This window comes from Embiotoca jacksoni, unplaced genomic scaffold (genome assembly GCF_022577435.1).
Source record: "Embiotoca jacksoni isolate LCO1_2020_lvr unplaced genomic scaffold, fEmbJac1.0.p SCAF_20, whole genome shotgun sequence".
Lineage (NCBI taxonomy): Eukaryota > Metazoa > Chordata > Actinopteri > Embiotocidae > Embiotoca > Embiotoca jacksoni.
Genome location: NW_027185341.1, coordinates 70,171 through 85,788, shown reverse-complemented (window position 1 = coordinate 85,788; position 15,618 = coordinate 70,171). Strand labels below are relative to the sequence as shown.

The 15,618-nt window shown below is 41.2% G+C and overlaps 1 protein-coding gene across 2 annotated transcripts; it reads right to left on the bottom strand.

The window, feature by feature from the left end:
* Nucleotides 1-2,785: 2,785 nt before the first annotated feature.
* Nucleotides 2,786-15,610, bottom strand: ascc1 (activating signal cointegrator 1 complex subunit 1). 2 transcript variants are annotated; one of them, XR_011178613.1, is made up of 10 exons: nucleotides 15,290-15,610; nucleotides 15,093-15,195; nucleotides 14,879-14,976; nucleotides 14,597-14,775; nucleotides 14,351-14,484; nucleotides 13,504-13,623; nucleotides 13,265-13,389; nucleotides 12,572-12,645; nucleotides 6,899-10,944; nucleotides 2,786-3,013 (listed from the first exon to the last, which is right to left on the bottom strand). XR_011178613.1 is itself a non-coding variant. In XM_069155381.1 (10 exons), the coding sequence occupies exons 1-9, from the start codon at nucleotides 15,402-15,404 to the stop codon at nucleotides 10,828-10,830; spliced, it is 1,065 nt and encodes a 354-aa protein (XP_069011482.1). In that variant the 5' UTR covers nucleotides 15,405-15,610; the 3' UTR covers nucleotides 2,786-3,013; nucleotides 10,800-10,827. The 2 variants fall into 2 exon arrangements, 1 of the variants encoding a protein (XP_069011482.1); XM_069155381.1 differs by having other exon boundaries at nucleotides 10,800-10,944.
* Nucleotides 15,611-15,618: the final 8 nt, after the last annotated feature.

The following is a 15,618-nucleotide window of genomic DNA, read 5'->3' as shown; positions in this document are numbered from 1 at the left end:
AGGACTTTAAAAAAAATGAAAACAGCGACATGGCCGAAGCCATCTCCCTCAAACAACCAGAAAGGGTGTGACTAACTATTATTTTATCGATCCATTGATTAGTCATCCCTATCTCCTATCTGCTGACCAGCTGCAGGTTGCATAATGAATAGACAGAAATAAAGAATTGTGTCTTTTCCTGTCTCTAACAGAAAGTAAATATTTCCATTTTCTCAAGGAAAAATATTGTGCTTGAGCAGTGCACATTTCAAAGCTTCAAAAGCACAACCCAGATGACAGAATAATCCTGAACCTTTTAAGAGCTATTCCTTCCTTTGCCTGGTTGGTCAAACTCTCAAGTCCTTATAAATATTTCAGTGTCTGTGGGAGTCACAGGTGAACACGTATGGATTCATCACACACAGTGCACAGATACTGAATACAGTATCGAGGCTACACAAATGGTGGTTGCCATATCTTGATGAATCCTTGAATATTTTCATGGAAGAGAAAGTCAGTGTCTTTAAAAGCGTCACCGTCTTTCATTTCTAACACATTCGACGTTTCTCGCAACTGTGTAAATAAAAAATATTCAAATAAACTCAACATTGTTACTATTTTGGTTGCTAAAGTGTACTAATTGATTTTTGTAACTTTGTTAAGTTCAGCACGACCTCAAATGGGAAACTCCAACTGGACGTTTCATTCCTGTCTTGTGCATTCACACATTCCCCTCTAAATCAGCATATCAAATAGGTATTTGATACTGAAACTTTGAGACGTCGACTATAATTTAAAACAATCTTTTGCTTTGTTTGAACAATGATCGTCTACACAAAATGATATTCTGAAGATGGATTGCGGGACTGAGCAAGTCTATCTTTTTCTCCACAACTTCTAACCCCGGAGTTTTGCTACACCTGCACATCATTTTAAGTCTGCCCACGTTGCTCCCTAAACTCTCCGTGCCCTCTCTCCTTCGCTCCCTCCACTCTCCATTTCATCCCCATGAAGATAAACCTAATCCAGCCCTCTGCTCAGATTCATTTAAGTTTAAGGTTACCAATATTGGCCGAGGCTGAGTAGCCACGGGCGGGATCACATTTCTGTGATGCTGCTTAGCTGGCCAAAATTCACCCTGACATTGGCATCAAAACAGTTGATGTGGCAGTTGCAGGCTTTCCTGAGTGTGCAGAGCCTCCAGAAGTGAGAAGCACGGGCAAAAGGGGAAACATCCCACCACGCCGGCCAGCTGTGCACGTCGGGAATACACCGTGACGGACATGATGTGTTAATCGAGAGGTCGTCATTAGTCATGTCACGCTCTTCGATGAAGGGGCTGCAGATTAATGGCCACCCAGCTGAACTGGGTCACTTGGAGGCATTTAAAGACTGTGCTCTGCTTTGCACCATTAGCTTTTAAAGATTTTTTTTTTCCAGAGAGTTGAGATGTTACTGGGGAGGCTCTCTCTGGACCGTGGCAGAGGAAGTCTCCTGGGCGGAACCCTACATGCGCTAGAACAGCAAAAGCAAATAGAAAACATGTTGTTTAGAGACTCCGGGCTGTTCATCACTTCAGAGAGCAGGTTTTAGGGACGAGAGGACTCAAAGGACCTTTTTTTTTTTTTTATTGCAGAGGGCTCTTATGAGTTTACCTCGTCTGCTCCACTAGTATCTCAAGTGGCAGCACGGTGACCAGGAGTGTTTTTGTTTCACTGATATGACTGAATTTGCAGAGATTTCTCTACCAAATTAAAAGTTTCTGCCATGATCCGGCCCCTCCACCTCTTCAGCACTCAATTAGGATTATATCTGCTTACTGACAGAGATCGCATGATAAATTTCAAGCGACCATTTCGCCTTACAATCCTGGTGATGGTGAATGACCTCAGATAGCATGGAATTAAGCCACATGTCAACATGCCAGATTATCTTGTTAGCATTCAACTACAGGTGTAAACTCTCATTCGATTTCGCTCTCTGACGGTCCCCTGTGTGGCTGGCAGGCATGAGATGTTGTTGGATGGCCATTTTGTATGTTGAAATGATTTAGTCCTGAATTTCTTTTCTTACGATGGCTGGTAAAGACACAGTTATCCAACAATATAGACAGTGCCTATGAATGCGATTGTTTTTTTTTCCCCAAAAAAGGTTTGCATGGACAACAGGTGCATCAAAGGGAAGAACAGCTTGGATAAAAATAAGAAGTTTTGCACATATTATCTTGCTTACTGCCGGTAAATTTACAGTATTTTGGTCTGCGACGCAACGGCAGTCAACTTTTTAATGTTTAAGTTTATTTGGCCGAACTGGTGTACTTACATCAAAACATGATGCGCAGCCTCTTATGTTCTAGTCATTAAAAGCAGCTACGCACAACTTGTCTCACATCTTCTTCTACACATCAGAGTTATGCTGTGGAAGAGCGCCTTTAATTGTAAAGGGATTAACTGATGTCATCACTTCCTCCTCTTGCTCTCTCCGCAGATGCTGATAAAAACGTATCTATCCTTCACCGAGCATAATCAGTTTACACAAAAGGAGAAGAGGTGGGGGAGAGCTTCATTTGAATAACATCAGACAAGGCTGCACGCAGCAAAACGTGAAGGCTTTCTTATCTGTAAATATTCGCTGTCTACAAATGTAAACAACACATCCCTTTTCTGTTTTGCAAACAGCTCGTGAGGTCCGACAGGAGCTTCGCTGCTTATCGTGGCGGTACATATTGTCACGTGATGTAACAACTACGCAAGGATCGCTTCAGGAATTCTTGGTACACAACAATTAATTGCCAACAGGCCACGGGTGGATGTATTACACATTTATTTACTCCTGACAAATTAAAAGTGTAACACATTCAGTCAGAGGGAGGGAAAACACAACCTGAATCCCAATTTTTCCAAGAGATTTCCACCAAAGATTTAGAAAAGATGTTGGAGCGTTCTGCTGTTCAAATCTGACGTCTTCCGGCCGGGAGTTTCTTCATTGGCCAGCATTAGTGAGCAATGTCCATCCTGCGGTTGTGTTCAAAGACCTGCAACATATAATCAGTGATCAATATTTTTTACTTTAAAGCACTCTACCCCTGCGACTACTCACCGTTTTCACCTACAAGTTGTCTGTTGATCATTAAATGTCTGTAAAATGTCCGAAAATACTGAAAAATGCAGGAGTGTTAGCGCAAGAGTGGGGAAACTTACTCTTCCATGATTGTATTTTCGACTCCTCTCCTACTTTTAATGCTTAGGTAATGAGTTTTAATCAATAAAAGAAAGTGGAACTTAAAGGGGAAAGGACATTAGAGCATCAAATATTGATGCCCCAACAGAACCTGCAGTGCAGATGCTTGTTTGTGGAGCGGTTACGTCCTGTTATAGGTCCCCTCACACTGTAAAGTAAGCATGAATAAAGTACAGTATACCCTGAAAGCAAGTTCCTGGATGGGAAATCCCATCAAAGAAAGTTATTTTGAAAGTGGAGTGGAGAATAAACCACACCAGGAGGCATTTAATAAGTAATCTCAAGTGACTTACAGCTGTAAGTGGAGCTGCTATAAATGTGTATAGATTTAATTCAATAGGATTCAAACTGGGTCACACAGCTATTAAAAGTGCAAAGTTAGTTGAGAGCAGTTTGACAGCGGTTCGCCTCTGCTTGGCGCGTACTGAAGCTGCCGCTTTGCACTGCAGGCAGCAGCATCAGGCGTGGAAGCGAGTGCGGCACCTTTTTCAATTAAACGTACACAATAGACAGACGCCGGCTAATAATGTGAACTCTTGACACGCTCATTCTCAGTAGATGACTTATTTTTAGGCCGTATTATAAGCCAAGACAAATCCCCATCAGTTTCAGTACAGATACGACCGGTGAGAAGCAGCTTCAAGTGCTATATGAGGGGATTTCACGCGGCAACATAAATAAATGAAGAAACATCTCAATATATAAGCGAGGATGAGGCTGTGTTTAACATTTTATAGTTTCTGATCAGAGAGTTTACAGCAGGGAATTTATACATCTGCATATTAAAGCTGAATCAATAGTGAGCGCCCTTCGCCTTCACTGCTGAAATAAGTAAATCAACAGAAAACTGAATGACTAAAGTGTTGCTCATTTTCAGCCTGTGTAAATATGTTACTTTATATTATACCTTCAGTCCACGAGACACGACCATGCCAATGTCCTGTTTTGCCTCACCTGAGTGTGTAAAGTACACACGTCATGTATGACCAAGGTCAAAGAAGGGAGCCATGTGATGGAGGTCACGTGACAAAGTTAAAAAAAAAAAAAAAAAAGAGTGACGAAGTCTGCGTAAACAGGATGATGTGGGTGGTCTGACGGAACAAACCTGAAACCTGAGGCACTTTCCTTCACACATCTGGGCGAGTTGAAATGACACACTCTATACACTGATGGGTGTATTACATGCTTTGGTGTGATACCGAGCTGCAACTCAGCAGGTCCCCTCAGCTATATGGAACATTTTAGTGCTCTTCGGCGCATTGGTTTTGGTTTTGAAGCCCGCAATTTCACTGTTTCACTGCATACAGCTAATCCAGCACCAAGCAGCTGACAGACGACGTTATCGACTACCTGGTAAACAAAGTCGCTGCTAAAACTAATGATAGTTCCCTTAGAAGTCAGTAAAGACCGAAACGGAGCCAAGAAGAACAATGAATATTGGAATTACATTCATCAGGTGGCCACAAAAAGGACGCACACCGAATGCTAATAATTCTTTGGGTCTGCTGGCCATTTATAGAAGAAACTGCTGACATATACACACCAGAATAAGGTGATAATATGTCAATGTCGCCTTTACAGCTTGTTCTTCTGCTGAAAAATAATCAATGACTTTCCTGACCGACTGAATTCATTTGATATTTACATAAAGACTCATCCCCCGGTCATTGTGCTGCGATCGTTATATCACCTACTGTGGAATTGATTTAGTCAAATAACACATATTTTAATTTTAAACTGTTAATCACTGAAGCAATTTATCAAGCAAAAAGGCCAAATATTCACTTTTTTTTGTTGTAATCATTGTAAATGTAACACATTTAAGTCTTCGTGCGGTTGGTCGGCCAAAACACGCAATTTTAAGACCACAGTTTGGGTTTTACAAAAAAAAATATTTTCATTTTCTGTAATCCAATAGATCAAACCATGTTCAAAAAAAGTAACAGAAACTACCTTGACGGCGATGATTTCTGAGTGTCCTATTCATAACTCTTATTGAGCGAAGTGTGCATAAAGTCAACAGCAGCTCTGAGTGCTGTTCAAACACTCTCGGGCTTCGTGGCTCTCCCATCTCCCGCGTGGACGCCTCCAGCGGTAAACAGTTGTGGACAGCTGCAGGCGGTCTCCAGACTCATCTCTCTGAATGTTAAAGAGCTGCCGCAGGGATCGCCTGCCTTCTCGCCGGAGACACAGATTAGACATTCCAAATACTCTCGCCTCGGCTGTCCATCAAGGTCGGTTATGCCCATTAGAGACAGAGTGATTAGTATGAAATTCAAACGGTGGTGACACACGCCTGCGGAGTCACATCCAACGTAAGAGAGCAATCAAACAAAAACAAAAAAAAAAAGGTGCGCTGTCATATTTCAACATTAATGAAATCTAGTTGAAAAGATACAGCTTTTAATCTGACAGAATCATTTACATAGCACCTTTCACCACCTCGTGGACGGATGTGTTTGATCGAATAACTGAAAACAATTTGGGGATCGAAGCCTGTTACAGGGACATGAGGAGTATGACGCTACCTGCCGAAATGCCATCCTCGTGCTTCTTTGTTGTCAAGATAAATTTGGTTTCAGATAATCGATGCATCACTCTGTTAAATGGACCTGATCCACATCCATGCTTTAAAGCACACCTGAGTAAAACGTACTGTGACCTTAAAAAGTAATTAGGCGCTAAATTGATTTCATGCATGTCATTAGGTACACCGCGCATGCAAATCAAACATATCTACTGTATCAAAAGGTCACATCTGTCAAATGTCATCTGTTTGTCGCAGCAAATGTTAATGCCTTCCATCTCGAAAGAAAGCTTAATTTCTAATTACACTATGAAAAATTGTATAGCGTGGTTCTGAATATCAAAACCCAAAACGCGCTCAAAAAAAAAAAAAAAAAAAGACTGACATTGATCAAGTAAGACCTATTTCAAACAGCCGTCGCATAAAAAAGGCTATTTTGAAAAGTGGCATAAAATTAAATATGCAAATTGAATGGAGGTCTAAACAATACTTGGTTGAGATAACACCAAGACTTCAGTTACCAAACATGATATGAATTCTCATTACTGTAGGGTTCAGTGCAAGTTTTTTTTTAAGAGTGTTATGGGTTCATCCAAGTGATTGCTTTTTCTTTCACTGGGTGTAACATCACAGCTATTTCCTTCTGCACTTTTAACAAAGGAGAAAGAAGCAAATGGACTGGAAAACAAGTTTTTATCAGTTGGTTTCACACTGAAAAGGCACATTTTCAGTGGGCGTAGCAGTCTATCGCCCGTCTATGTTTGACTCATCAAAACAAGCACATGCGCACGCACACATGCCTGCACTGACAACTAAACTGTTGGATCATTTTAATTAAAATCCAGCTCCGCTGTCTTGTTAGATCCTCAGAAACCCAGTGGCTGCAACACACAGACATGGAGGTCTCATTTATCAGTCTTATTGCAAGTGGCGCAAGCTCGTTTTGGGTCTGGTCCGGGGTTAACGCCGCGGGAGGCACCGAGATGACTAATTAGGGCGAGATGTGGCACGGACAGAAACATTGTGTATGTCGGGCAGTGCGTCAGCAAGCTCACCCACACGGACATGCATAGCAACATGATTTTTGTCTTGGAGTCAATCCAAGTCATTCTACCGTGTTCACGGAGGAGCTAAGACATCACGATCACTCACCGATGAAACCAAAAACGTTGTTGTGGCAATAGCACGTCCTTGTCTGGGATAAATATAAAGAAATAGGAAGGTGTAAAGACATGAGCAACTGTGACAAGGGCCGTATGAGTGGATCGGATTAATCTCAGGTTTGTAGAACAACAAGTTTGATCTGAGGCAGTTCAAAACTTGCAACTTGCGGGCCTTGAAGGAAGGACTGCTAATGTCTTGGTGCCTGACACCACAGGACACCTTCAGAGGGTCTTATAGAGCTCGAGCCTCGGCATGTTGGTCTGGTGTTCCCAGACCTAAATCACTGCGTGAATATATGGGTCTGGCCGCGTTCCACTGGAGTTCGTTGGCAGCCAGTGCATCTTACTGACCGTAAACTTCGGGTTCATTTTAAAACGGTTGGAGCAGCCTTTAACCGATCAGCACTGACGACCGTATACTGTATGTTGTGCAGGGAACTCTACCGCCATCGCCATTATTGCAACTACTCTGACATCACCCCACGTAGCCACCCCCCACTGGCCGCTGATTGGTCCGAGCCAGGTCATAATTTCAGTTATCATCAGTGCATAGATCCTTTGAAGTCAAAATAGTATGAAACAGTGTTGTTGTATTTTTTTTAACTTATTTTTGTATGAACTATAATGTAAAAAAAAATAATCCGTAATTGTGTCCAGTGTCGAACTGAAACAATCATCATTTGACTCATTTATCAACCATCCGTTAGTGATTCAAAGACGTCATTTTGGGCTCTGTGAAACTGTGATGATCATTTTTTGGCAGACGTTTGTCGCATTGTATACATATAAGCATATAGTTTATAACATTGGAACATAGGTATATTTAAATCTACTTGTATTTGTGTAAATACCTTTACATAAAAAAGAAGAAGCTGTAATAGTATAAATGTCTTCATTAGATGTTATCCTATGACTGACCAATGCTGAAAAACAGTCCTTCACTGCATCCCTAATCCGATCTGTTTGTGATCTATGCAGCAAATCAGACATATGCCCATTTAAATAAACATCGTCTGAACATGTTACACTGAAATCTCCTGACAAACTGAATCTGTCTTCAGTGTCTGTGTCTGTGGATGACGTATGTTTCAAGTGTTTGCAGTGCAATCATTACTGAGGACATCTGCGCAACACATCCTTAATCATGTCCCTGCCAAATGAAACAAGGATGCACAGTCTCGAGGAATTTAATTAAACCGCAAATCGTCTGTCTCTCTTACTTTCTTCCGTGTGTGCTTATGAGAAATAGTCTTGGCATTTCCCAGACATCCTCACTGTATCTATTACCAGAGAGTGGTGTTAGGTTGGATGTGCACTCCTGACCCACTAACAAGCATGCTGTCAGGACACCGGTCGTGGGGTAATTAAATAAAAATATATTGTGCCCAGACAAAGCGTGGACAGCCCAGCTGGCTAGCTGTTTTTCCAGTGACGAAATTTTCATCTCCCTGTCTAATGGTGTCTGTGGACATAGCTCCAGGAGAACACGAGAAAGAGGGGGGAGGGAAAAAAGAAAAGAAAAACAAATCAGGCCACTGTCGAGATGGGAGGGTGGACAGCGCAGGACGGCAGAGCTGACAAACAAAAAGCGCCCTCAGTTTTCACCAGCGTAACTTTTGGCCGCTTGGCGCTCTCCCTCCTGCATGACAAGCAGAGAAGCATCGCCAGCTGAGGGGAGGGCTTGGGGGGAGGGGAGGGGGGGAGAATACAGCTCTGACGGCAAGAGCAAGTGACCAAGCTCTGTGTCCGATGTCTGTATTCAGTGACACACTCGACAGATGGGAGTGGGAACAAGGCTGTGGTTCGTGTGGGAAGGGCACCGATAAAAAAAAGGATGCGGGGAAAAAAACAAACAGACGGACGTAATAAATCATGTCAGTGATGCATTAACGCATTCATGAGGCAGTGAGATGAAAGGAAATGGGTGATACTTGGCTATGACTTCCAGTAGTGCGAGGACAAGACTAGACCCGTGTGAAACTCAACGAGAGTCTTTCAACAACTGCGAAAGCTCTGTTCTTTGGCACAATATTTTTTTTTTTTAAAGCTATTAAGACTGTGATATTCATATTTGTTCAATCATGAACTGTTTAAATCACACAACCTCAAAGTAAAAGTTGTATTTGATCAAACTGAGAGCGGCCGAGGTTGGCCGAAGAATGGCAGCTACAGCTAAAGGAAGACAACTTAAATTATTCAGCACGTGCCATCGACACGTTTACGAGATGTATCGATATATCATCTCGGGAGAATGGACAGCGCAGGGAAAGAAAGACGCTTTTCCATATATCCCATTTAACTTTGGACAGTTTGCAGCGCCTCACTGGATGTTGAGACTTGCCAGGTGACAAAAATCTGACGTTCAACCATTTGTAGAAGAAGTACTCAGATCCTCCGCACGAGTGAAGTCAGAAACGAAATCACTCCCTTACAGGTAAACATTCTGGCTTCAAGGTGTTACTTGATGTTCCAATCTTATAGACCTGTCTTGTATTTTTTCCTGAGTCAATTAGCGGCAATTGCAGCCGTGTTTCTGGACTTCACTTCCTCACCGATCCAAACAGCGCAGCCTGTGTGACATCAGTGAGCGGCCGTCGGTAGAGTGAGCCTGCTGCGTCAGCTCCCGAGTGATGGAAGACGTCCCTAAATTTTGTTTCTGTGATTTTGTTTTTTTTTTCCCCGTGTTTTGTTGTATTAAATCATTTGTTTTAGTTATTATTGATTTTACATTCATGTGTAAGAGTATTTTACTGTTGCAGTCGGTGGACGTGGAACTATTTTTGACTGTTTGTGGTGTTTTTCCATCGATAGCAGTATATCATATCATAAACTGATCCGATGTTTTGCATGTTAAACGTTAACCGTAAAACTAACAGCTAAATATAGCGCAGTAAAAAGTACAATATTTACCTCTGAAATATAGTAGAATAGAGGTAAAAAAATGTTTTTAAATCCAATGCAAATACTCAGGCACAAGCATCTCAAAGTTGTACGAGAGTACATGTGCTTTGTTGCATTTCAGCACTGTGATCCAAAAAGGTTTGCCTACTATGTATTTTTACACTTTTTTTTACATTTCATTTAGCTGACGCTTTTATCCAAAGCGACTTACAATAAGTGCATTTCAACCATGAGGGTACAAAACCCAGAACAACAGGAATCAAGAAAATACAATTTCTTCAAGAAAGCCAAACTACAAAGTGCTATCAGTAAGTGCCATTTTAAGTGCTACTAAAGTTCTACTGTTCAAGGTAAAGTCGGAAGAGGTGCGTTTTTAGTTTTTATTTGATGTATCTCTACAAAACCTATGTAGCCCTGACAATGACATGACTCAGTTGATCATCTCATCCTCTAAGAGAGCATCTCCGACAAAAAGTAACATTATTCGACCATGATCCAAAATAAAATCTCCCCATTGTTAGTTGGTTTGTAACAAATGCCAGAGCTTGCAGCAGCAGTAAAGTTTTCAGTGGAAGTTTAATCTTTTTTTATGTTTTCGTTTGATTGCCTGGTCCATTAAAATGAATTGCGTGTCATTTACTTTGATGTTGTTTGACTCAGACTCCCTGAAGAGAACCAATTGTCTGAAGACTAAAGTACAGAAACATAAAGCTGAATGCCTGGAGTGTCTCAGAATGGATTTGCATGCATGTTTCATCTTTTGAATGAGCTTTAGTCTGAAATTTCAAACATGCTGCACCCTGATCATTTTATTTTTCATAGAAAATAGTTCCCCGGGGTTTTTTAGAAAGCAAAAAATGTGGTGGTTCAGAGACAAGCCTCTGAAGGTATTTTCCAGGTATTTTCCAACCTAGGCTGCCACCTACTGGACAACATCAAGACTGCTGCAAAGTTCTGCTCGGCTCAAAACGATCTCTTTCATTTCCCACCTCAGAAGATCTCCAGCCCCGCTGAGACTCAAGAGAGGTTGATGCTCCCTGCAGACGTGTAGTATCCAGTACAGTCTGTCGAATATCTCTGAGACAGCAGGACGCTCTTCAGCTCAAACTCTCCAAAACAATAAGCACCAAATTTCTGTAATGAAAACAGTAAATTTGTAAGCTTCAATCATGCAAAAATGTCATCTCCATTTCAGATAATTTAATGCAATTTAGGTAATTGATACAGCTTCCCAATCACAAAATATTCAAACCACAGATGGAGTTCATTAAGTCAGCACTGTGTTCAAAATTACTTCTAAAACTCTATCGAGAAAGCACGATAAGCTGTCACTTTTAAACGCTGTGTTACCATAGTTACAGGCGACTGAGCATTTTGGTTGACACCTTTTGTGTCATTTTCAGATAAAAGACAATTACCAACAACATTGTCATTCAAACAAAGGCGTTCTCCGCAGCAGAGAATAGAGGATGGTGAATTTCAGAGCTTTTTATCTCTGGTGTCAATTTGGTGTCGCTCAAAAAAAACAAAAATCGTTAAAAACAAATCAACAATCTTTTAGCTAGCCACGTGTGTTCTTCTTCTCCATAAATAACCCGTTTAATCAATAGATTTCACCGACAAATATTTTCATTATCAATTAATCTTTCATTTATTTCCACAATCAATAATCTTTGATCTTTGAGGTGTCGGAAAATGGTAAAAAAAAAAATGTCGACTGGTGTGTCCCATAACTCAAGGTACAGTTTAAAATCCTCAACCAAAACATTTTCAGTTCATTATCATAGAAGATTTACGTAACCAGAAAATATTTACATTTGAGGCTAGAATCGGAGAATTGTAGCATTAAAAAATGACTCAAAATGATTATTCATTTATCAATGTAGTTGGCAAAGTAATTTTATATCGATAAGCTCAACATTAACTGTTTTAACTCTAGTTGAACTTTGGTTTATTTTGTGTTTTTAACAAAGCATTAAGGTGTTCTGTATTAATGCACTATTTTCTTTCGGATCGCTCGAAAATGCACAAACAAATTAATGACCAAATAAAAATGTGGGTCCTGAGGCTGGACCAGTTGAGAAACTGATTATATCAGAGCAGCACACACTTCCAGAATAGGTTCATAATCAACCAGAATGAATCAGTGCCTCCCCCCTAATAACACAAAAATTCTGGAGATAAAGTCATAAATAAACACGCTTGTGATTTGAAATCCGTCGGCCGTGACTTTTAAGGAGATCAAGTGGTTTAAACCTTTAATTACATATTTCACACTGCGGCTAATCTGGGAACATAATCATGTATTCCCAGCCTGAAATCAAAACATCTTTTGCAATAGAAGCGAATCAGCCCCAAAACTAACCTGATTATACTCTGAGTGGAACAGCACACAAAGAACTAAACTTCTCTTCTAAAAGAACTATGTGCTGGCAGGCCCTCGCGGAAGTGTGGTGGAAATGTCAACCACAGCTGGAAAACGTATAAGCCTGTTGAATATTTTTTTTTAAATGCATCAGTTGTATGGTGTAATGTTGCTGCAGGTGCCTAAATAGCCCAATCAAAGTCTAGTTCATTTTGTTGTATATTTTAGATAAAGAATCTAATATCTCTTTTTTTTTGTGTGTGCCTTTTTTTTCACAATTTTATGTTGCGCCTCTAAGATTTAGGACTCTCGTTACAATATATTATATTGTATGAACGGCGCCAAGTAGTGAGTATAAGTCTGGATGTGATTCAGCGGGAGTAAATTTCCTCTAACCTTTAATATGTTTCTGGCATCAAAAGCCTGTCTTTCACTCATGGTCTGTCTTCCTGCTGCACCCGTGTCTTCAACTGGAAAAACACCAGAATGTAAAAGATAAGTTAAACAATGTAACACAGAACAAAACCACACAAAAAAAAAACACAGAAGTTATCTCGGCGATCAAATAAACGTGTTTACTCGCAGCTGCGGTTGTAATTCAACGGTACGGTGAGAATCAAGGTCGTTTACGAATCAGTTTGTGGAACGGGGACGAAGAATAAAAAAAAAAATATAAAAAAAACACTGAATTTTAATAGGGCTTGTCCACACGGTGGTAAACATGGTCAGCGGTGGCACGGCCCCTCGTTTGCGCCGTGTTGTTGGTCAGCTCAGAACAAATTTGAGAACTGCTGCTGGATTTGATCCATGTCCAAAATGAATGAAGCCATTGTCAGAGTACTTGGAAAACACACTGCTTGGTGCACGTAAACAGAGCTGTGGCCAAACAGAGAAGTACCTCCCTGACTCCTCTCTGCACAAATCTCTTGTTGTTATTGTTCAGCTCGGTCGTCACTGCCGCTTCAGTCCAAGCCAAGAGATAATAAGGGGACATTGGCAAATATGCTCAGGGCAGCGGCTGCCGGTGTGTACCGTTGCCTTCTTTGCAGTAGTGCCAGTTAGCCTGTCATGTGTGTGCTTAGTCGGTACCTGCGGAGTCCCTTCTGAACAGGGTGTTCATCACAGTGCCGTGCAGCTTCACTCGGTCCCACTCTCTGACCATCAGCCCCACAGACACAAAGTGCTCCACCAGCCGGTCCGCGATCGCCTGCAATCTAAAGAGTGGAGCTATTCAAATACATCCGTCAAACCCAGATTCGAGCAGGACTCAAACTCTGAAACAGTGAGGTGTCCGCTTTTTAATTGTACTTAATGCCTCTCTGACGTACTTGTCGGATCCGTCTTTCGCATTGACTTTGCCATACAACACGTCCACCATGGCCGGGTCATCATTCATGTACTCTATACCCGTCACCTCCAGCGGCAGAGGTTTTCCTTCTGTGATGTCCCTGATCAAAGACAACACGGCAGATTGTTGACGTAAAACACATTAAAAAAAAAAAAAATGTAAAAACAGAGTTTGTGTGCAGCGCCACAAAGACATCGAAGGTTAAGGAATATGTTTCTGTTTGTAATATAGTTCATGTGAAACACGGTTGACTTGTGTAATCTTCTTTGAATCGGACACGATCTAATAAAGTTGAATCTAACCTCTAAAATGTACAATGGCACGAGTTCCCTTATTAAAAGATAAAGCTGGCGATAATCAATACTGTCAGCAAATCTGATGAATAAACCAAACCGTTGTTGCGGTAATCTGTAGTCCAGACGTCTCTTAGTAATGAAGATATAAATTCACATAGGTCACATATACACACCGATGAGCCAAAACACTACGACCATCCCTGGCTAATATGTAAAGTAAAAGTGAAAGTTTCCAGAAATATAAAAACTGAAGTAAAGTATCGATACTCCCAGAACAGCTTGAGTACTAAGCAACAAAGTATTATTACTTAGTTACACTACACCACTGCAATGGTCCATTACGATGAGAAAAGGCATAGTACGTTAATTCCACGACAGGAGAGACTTGACGTTCTCTGCAGTCAGGTGGCAATAAAAAGACAATGTGACATCGGCCAAACGAGTTCAACCATATCTGCATATCGTTCGCTGGCAAAAATCCAATCTTGCGCATCTTGTGTATGAGATATTAATAATTATTCGAACCCCTACCTGATGAAGGTTTGGCACTCGTGGAGGTGTTCGCATGCTTTTCTCACTTCCATTTCATTTAACAGAGCCAGTGTGCCGACGGTCAGATGAAGCTTTGCAGGGACCTGAAAGATGCTTCCCTCGACTCCGCGATCCTAACACATCAGGCGGCGACAATGTTGTGAATACAGAATTTAACAACGACATCATGTGCGAGCCTTGAACAATCGTCGCCATTTGGTATTTGCTTTTCTCTCTGCGGTATACCTGCGAACACTGCTGCAGCACCTGGTCTTTAAATTTCAGGAATCCCTCTTGGATTTTGGAATCATTCAGAGGGAACGACAGGAAGTGCGTGAAGGGCTGCTTTTTCCGGAAACTCTCCACAAGGACCTCGACCCGAGTGACTGCAGATGACACCGCGGCTTTGTGGGAACCTGCGATGACTGTCAGCCACAGGAAGAGACGAGTGAGGAGAAAATCTTTTGCTCTCTGATCAGTTTTTATTTTTTTAAATTTACAGTCGCCAGATTTTCTCCGAATCCTCACCAATCTGTCCTTCCACTCCCTGTTTTGGGATGCTGATCGACGTCTTTGTGTCACACTCCAGACGTCTACGAGTTTCTCCTTTTTTCCCAATGATGTATCTGTAGAACAAAAACAAGAAAGAAAAAAAATAAATAAATAAATAAAACTTGTAATCTTTTCAAACTGAGGAAGACTCAGAACAACCAAAACATTTCCATTTTGCAGACAAACTCACTTGTAAAGAACACTTGGTACATCAATGGCACAGCGGTAACCTTTCTCTGTCTGTTCAATGAAGTGGGCATCACAGGTTTCCTCTGCTGCAAGCTCTTCACTCTCTACAAACAAGACACAGATGACCGATGATAATCGTGTGGAGCTTCATATAAATACGTGTTTTAGTTGTGTCATACTTGACAGGTCTCCACTTACCTGACGGTCCCACGCAAGAGAATTCTTCCTCTTCTTCATAATGTTCTTCTTTCGTCATATTCTTACGGTATATTCTGCCATTTATATTAATAAGAGGCGGACGTAAAACATCCATACCGTAAACCAGCTAGTGTAAAAAATTTAAAAAAAAAAAAAAAAAACTCTGCCAAACTAACAATTTAAATAGATATGCGGACAGCTAACGTACTGGTCGGTTGACGTTCATCGCTTTACGACACGCGGGTGAAAGGTTGGAAAAGGTTTTTGTTTTTTTTAGTAGATCTACAAAACATATGGCACTCAAATAGCCCCGCCCCCTCCCCTCTAAA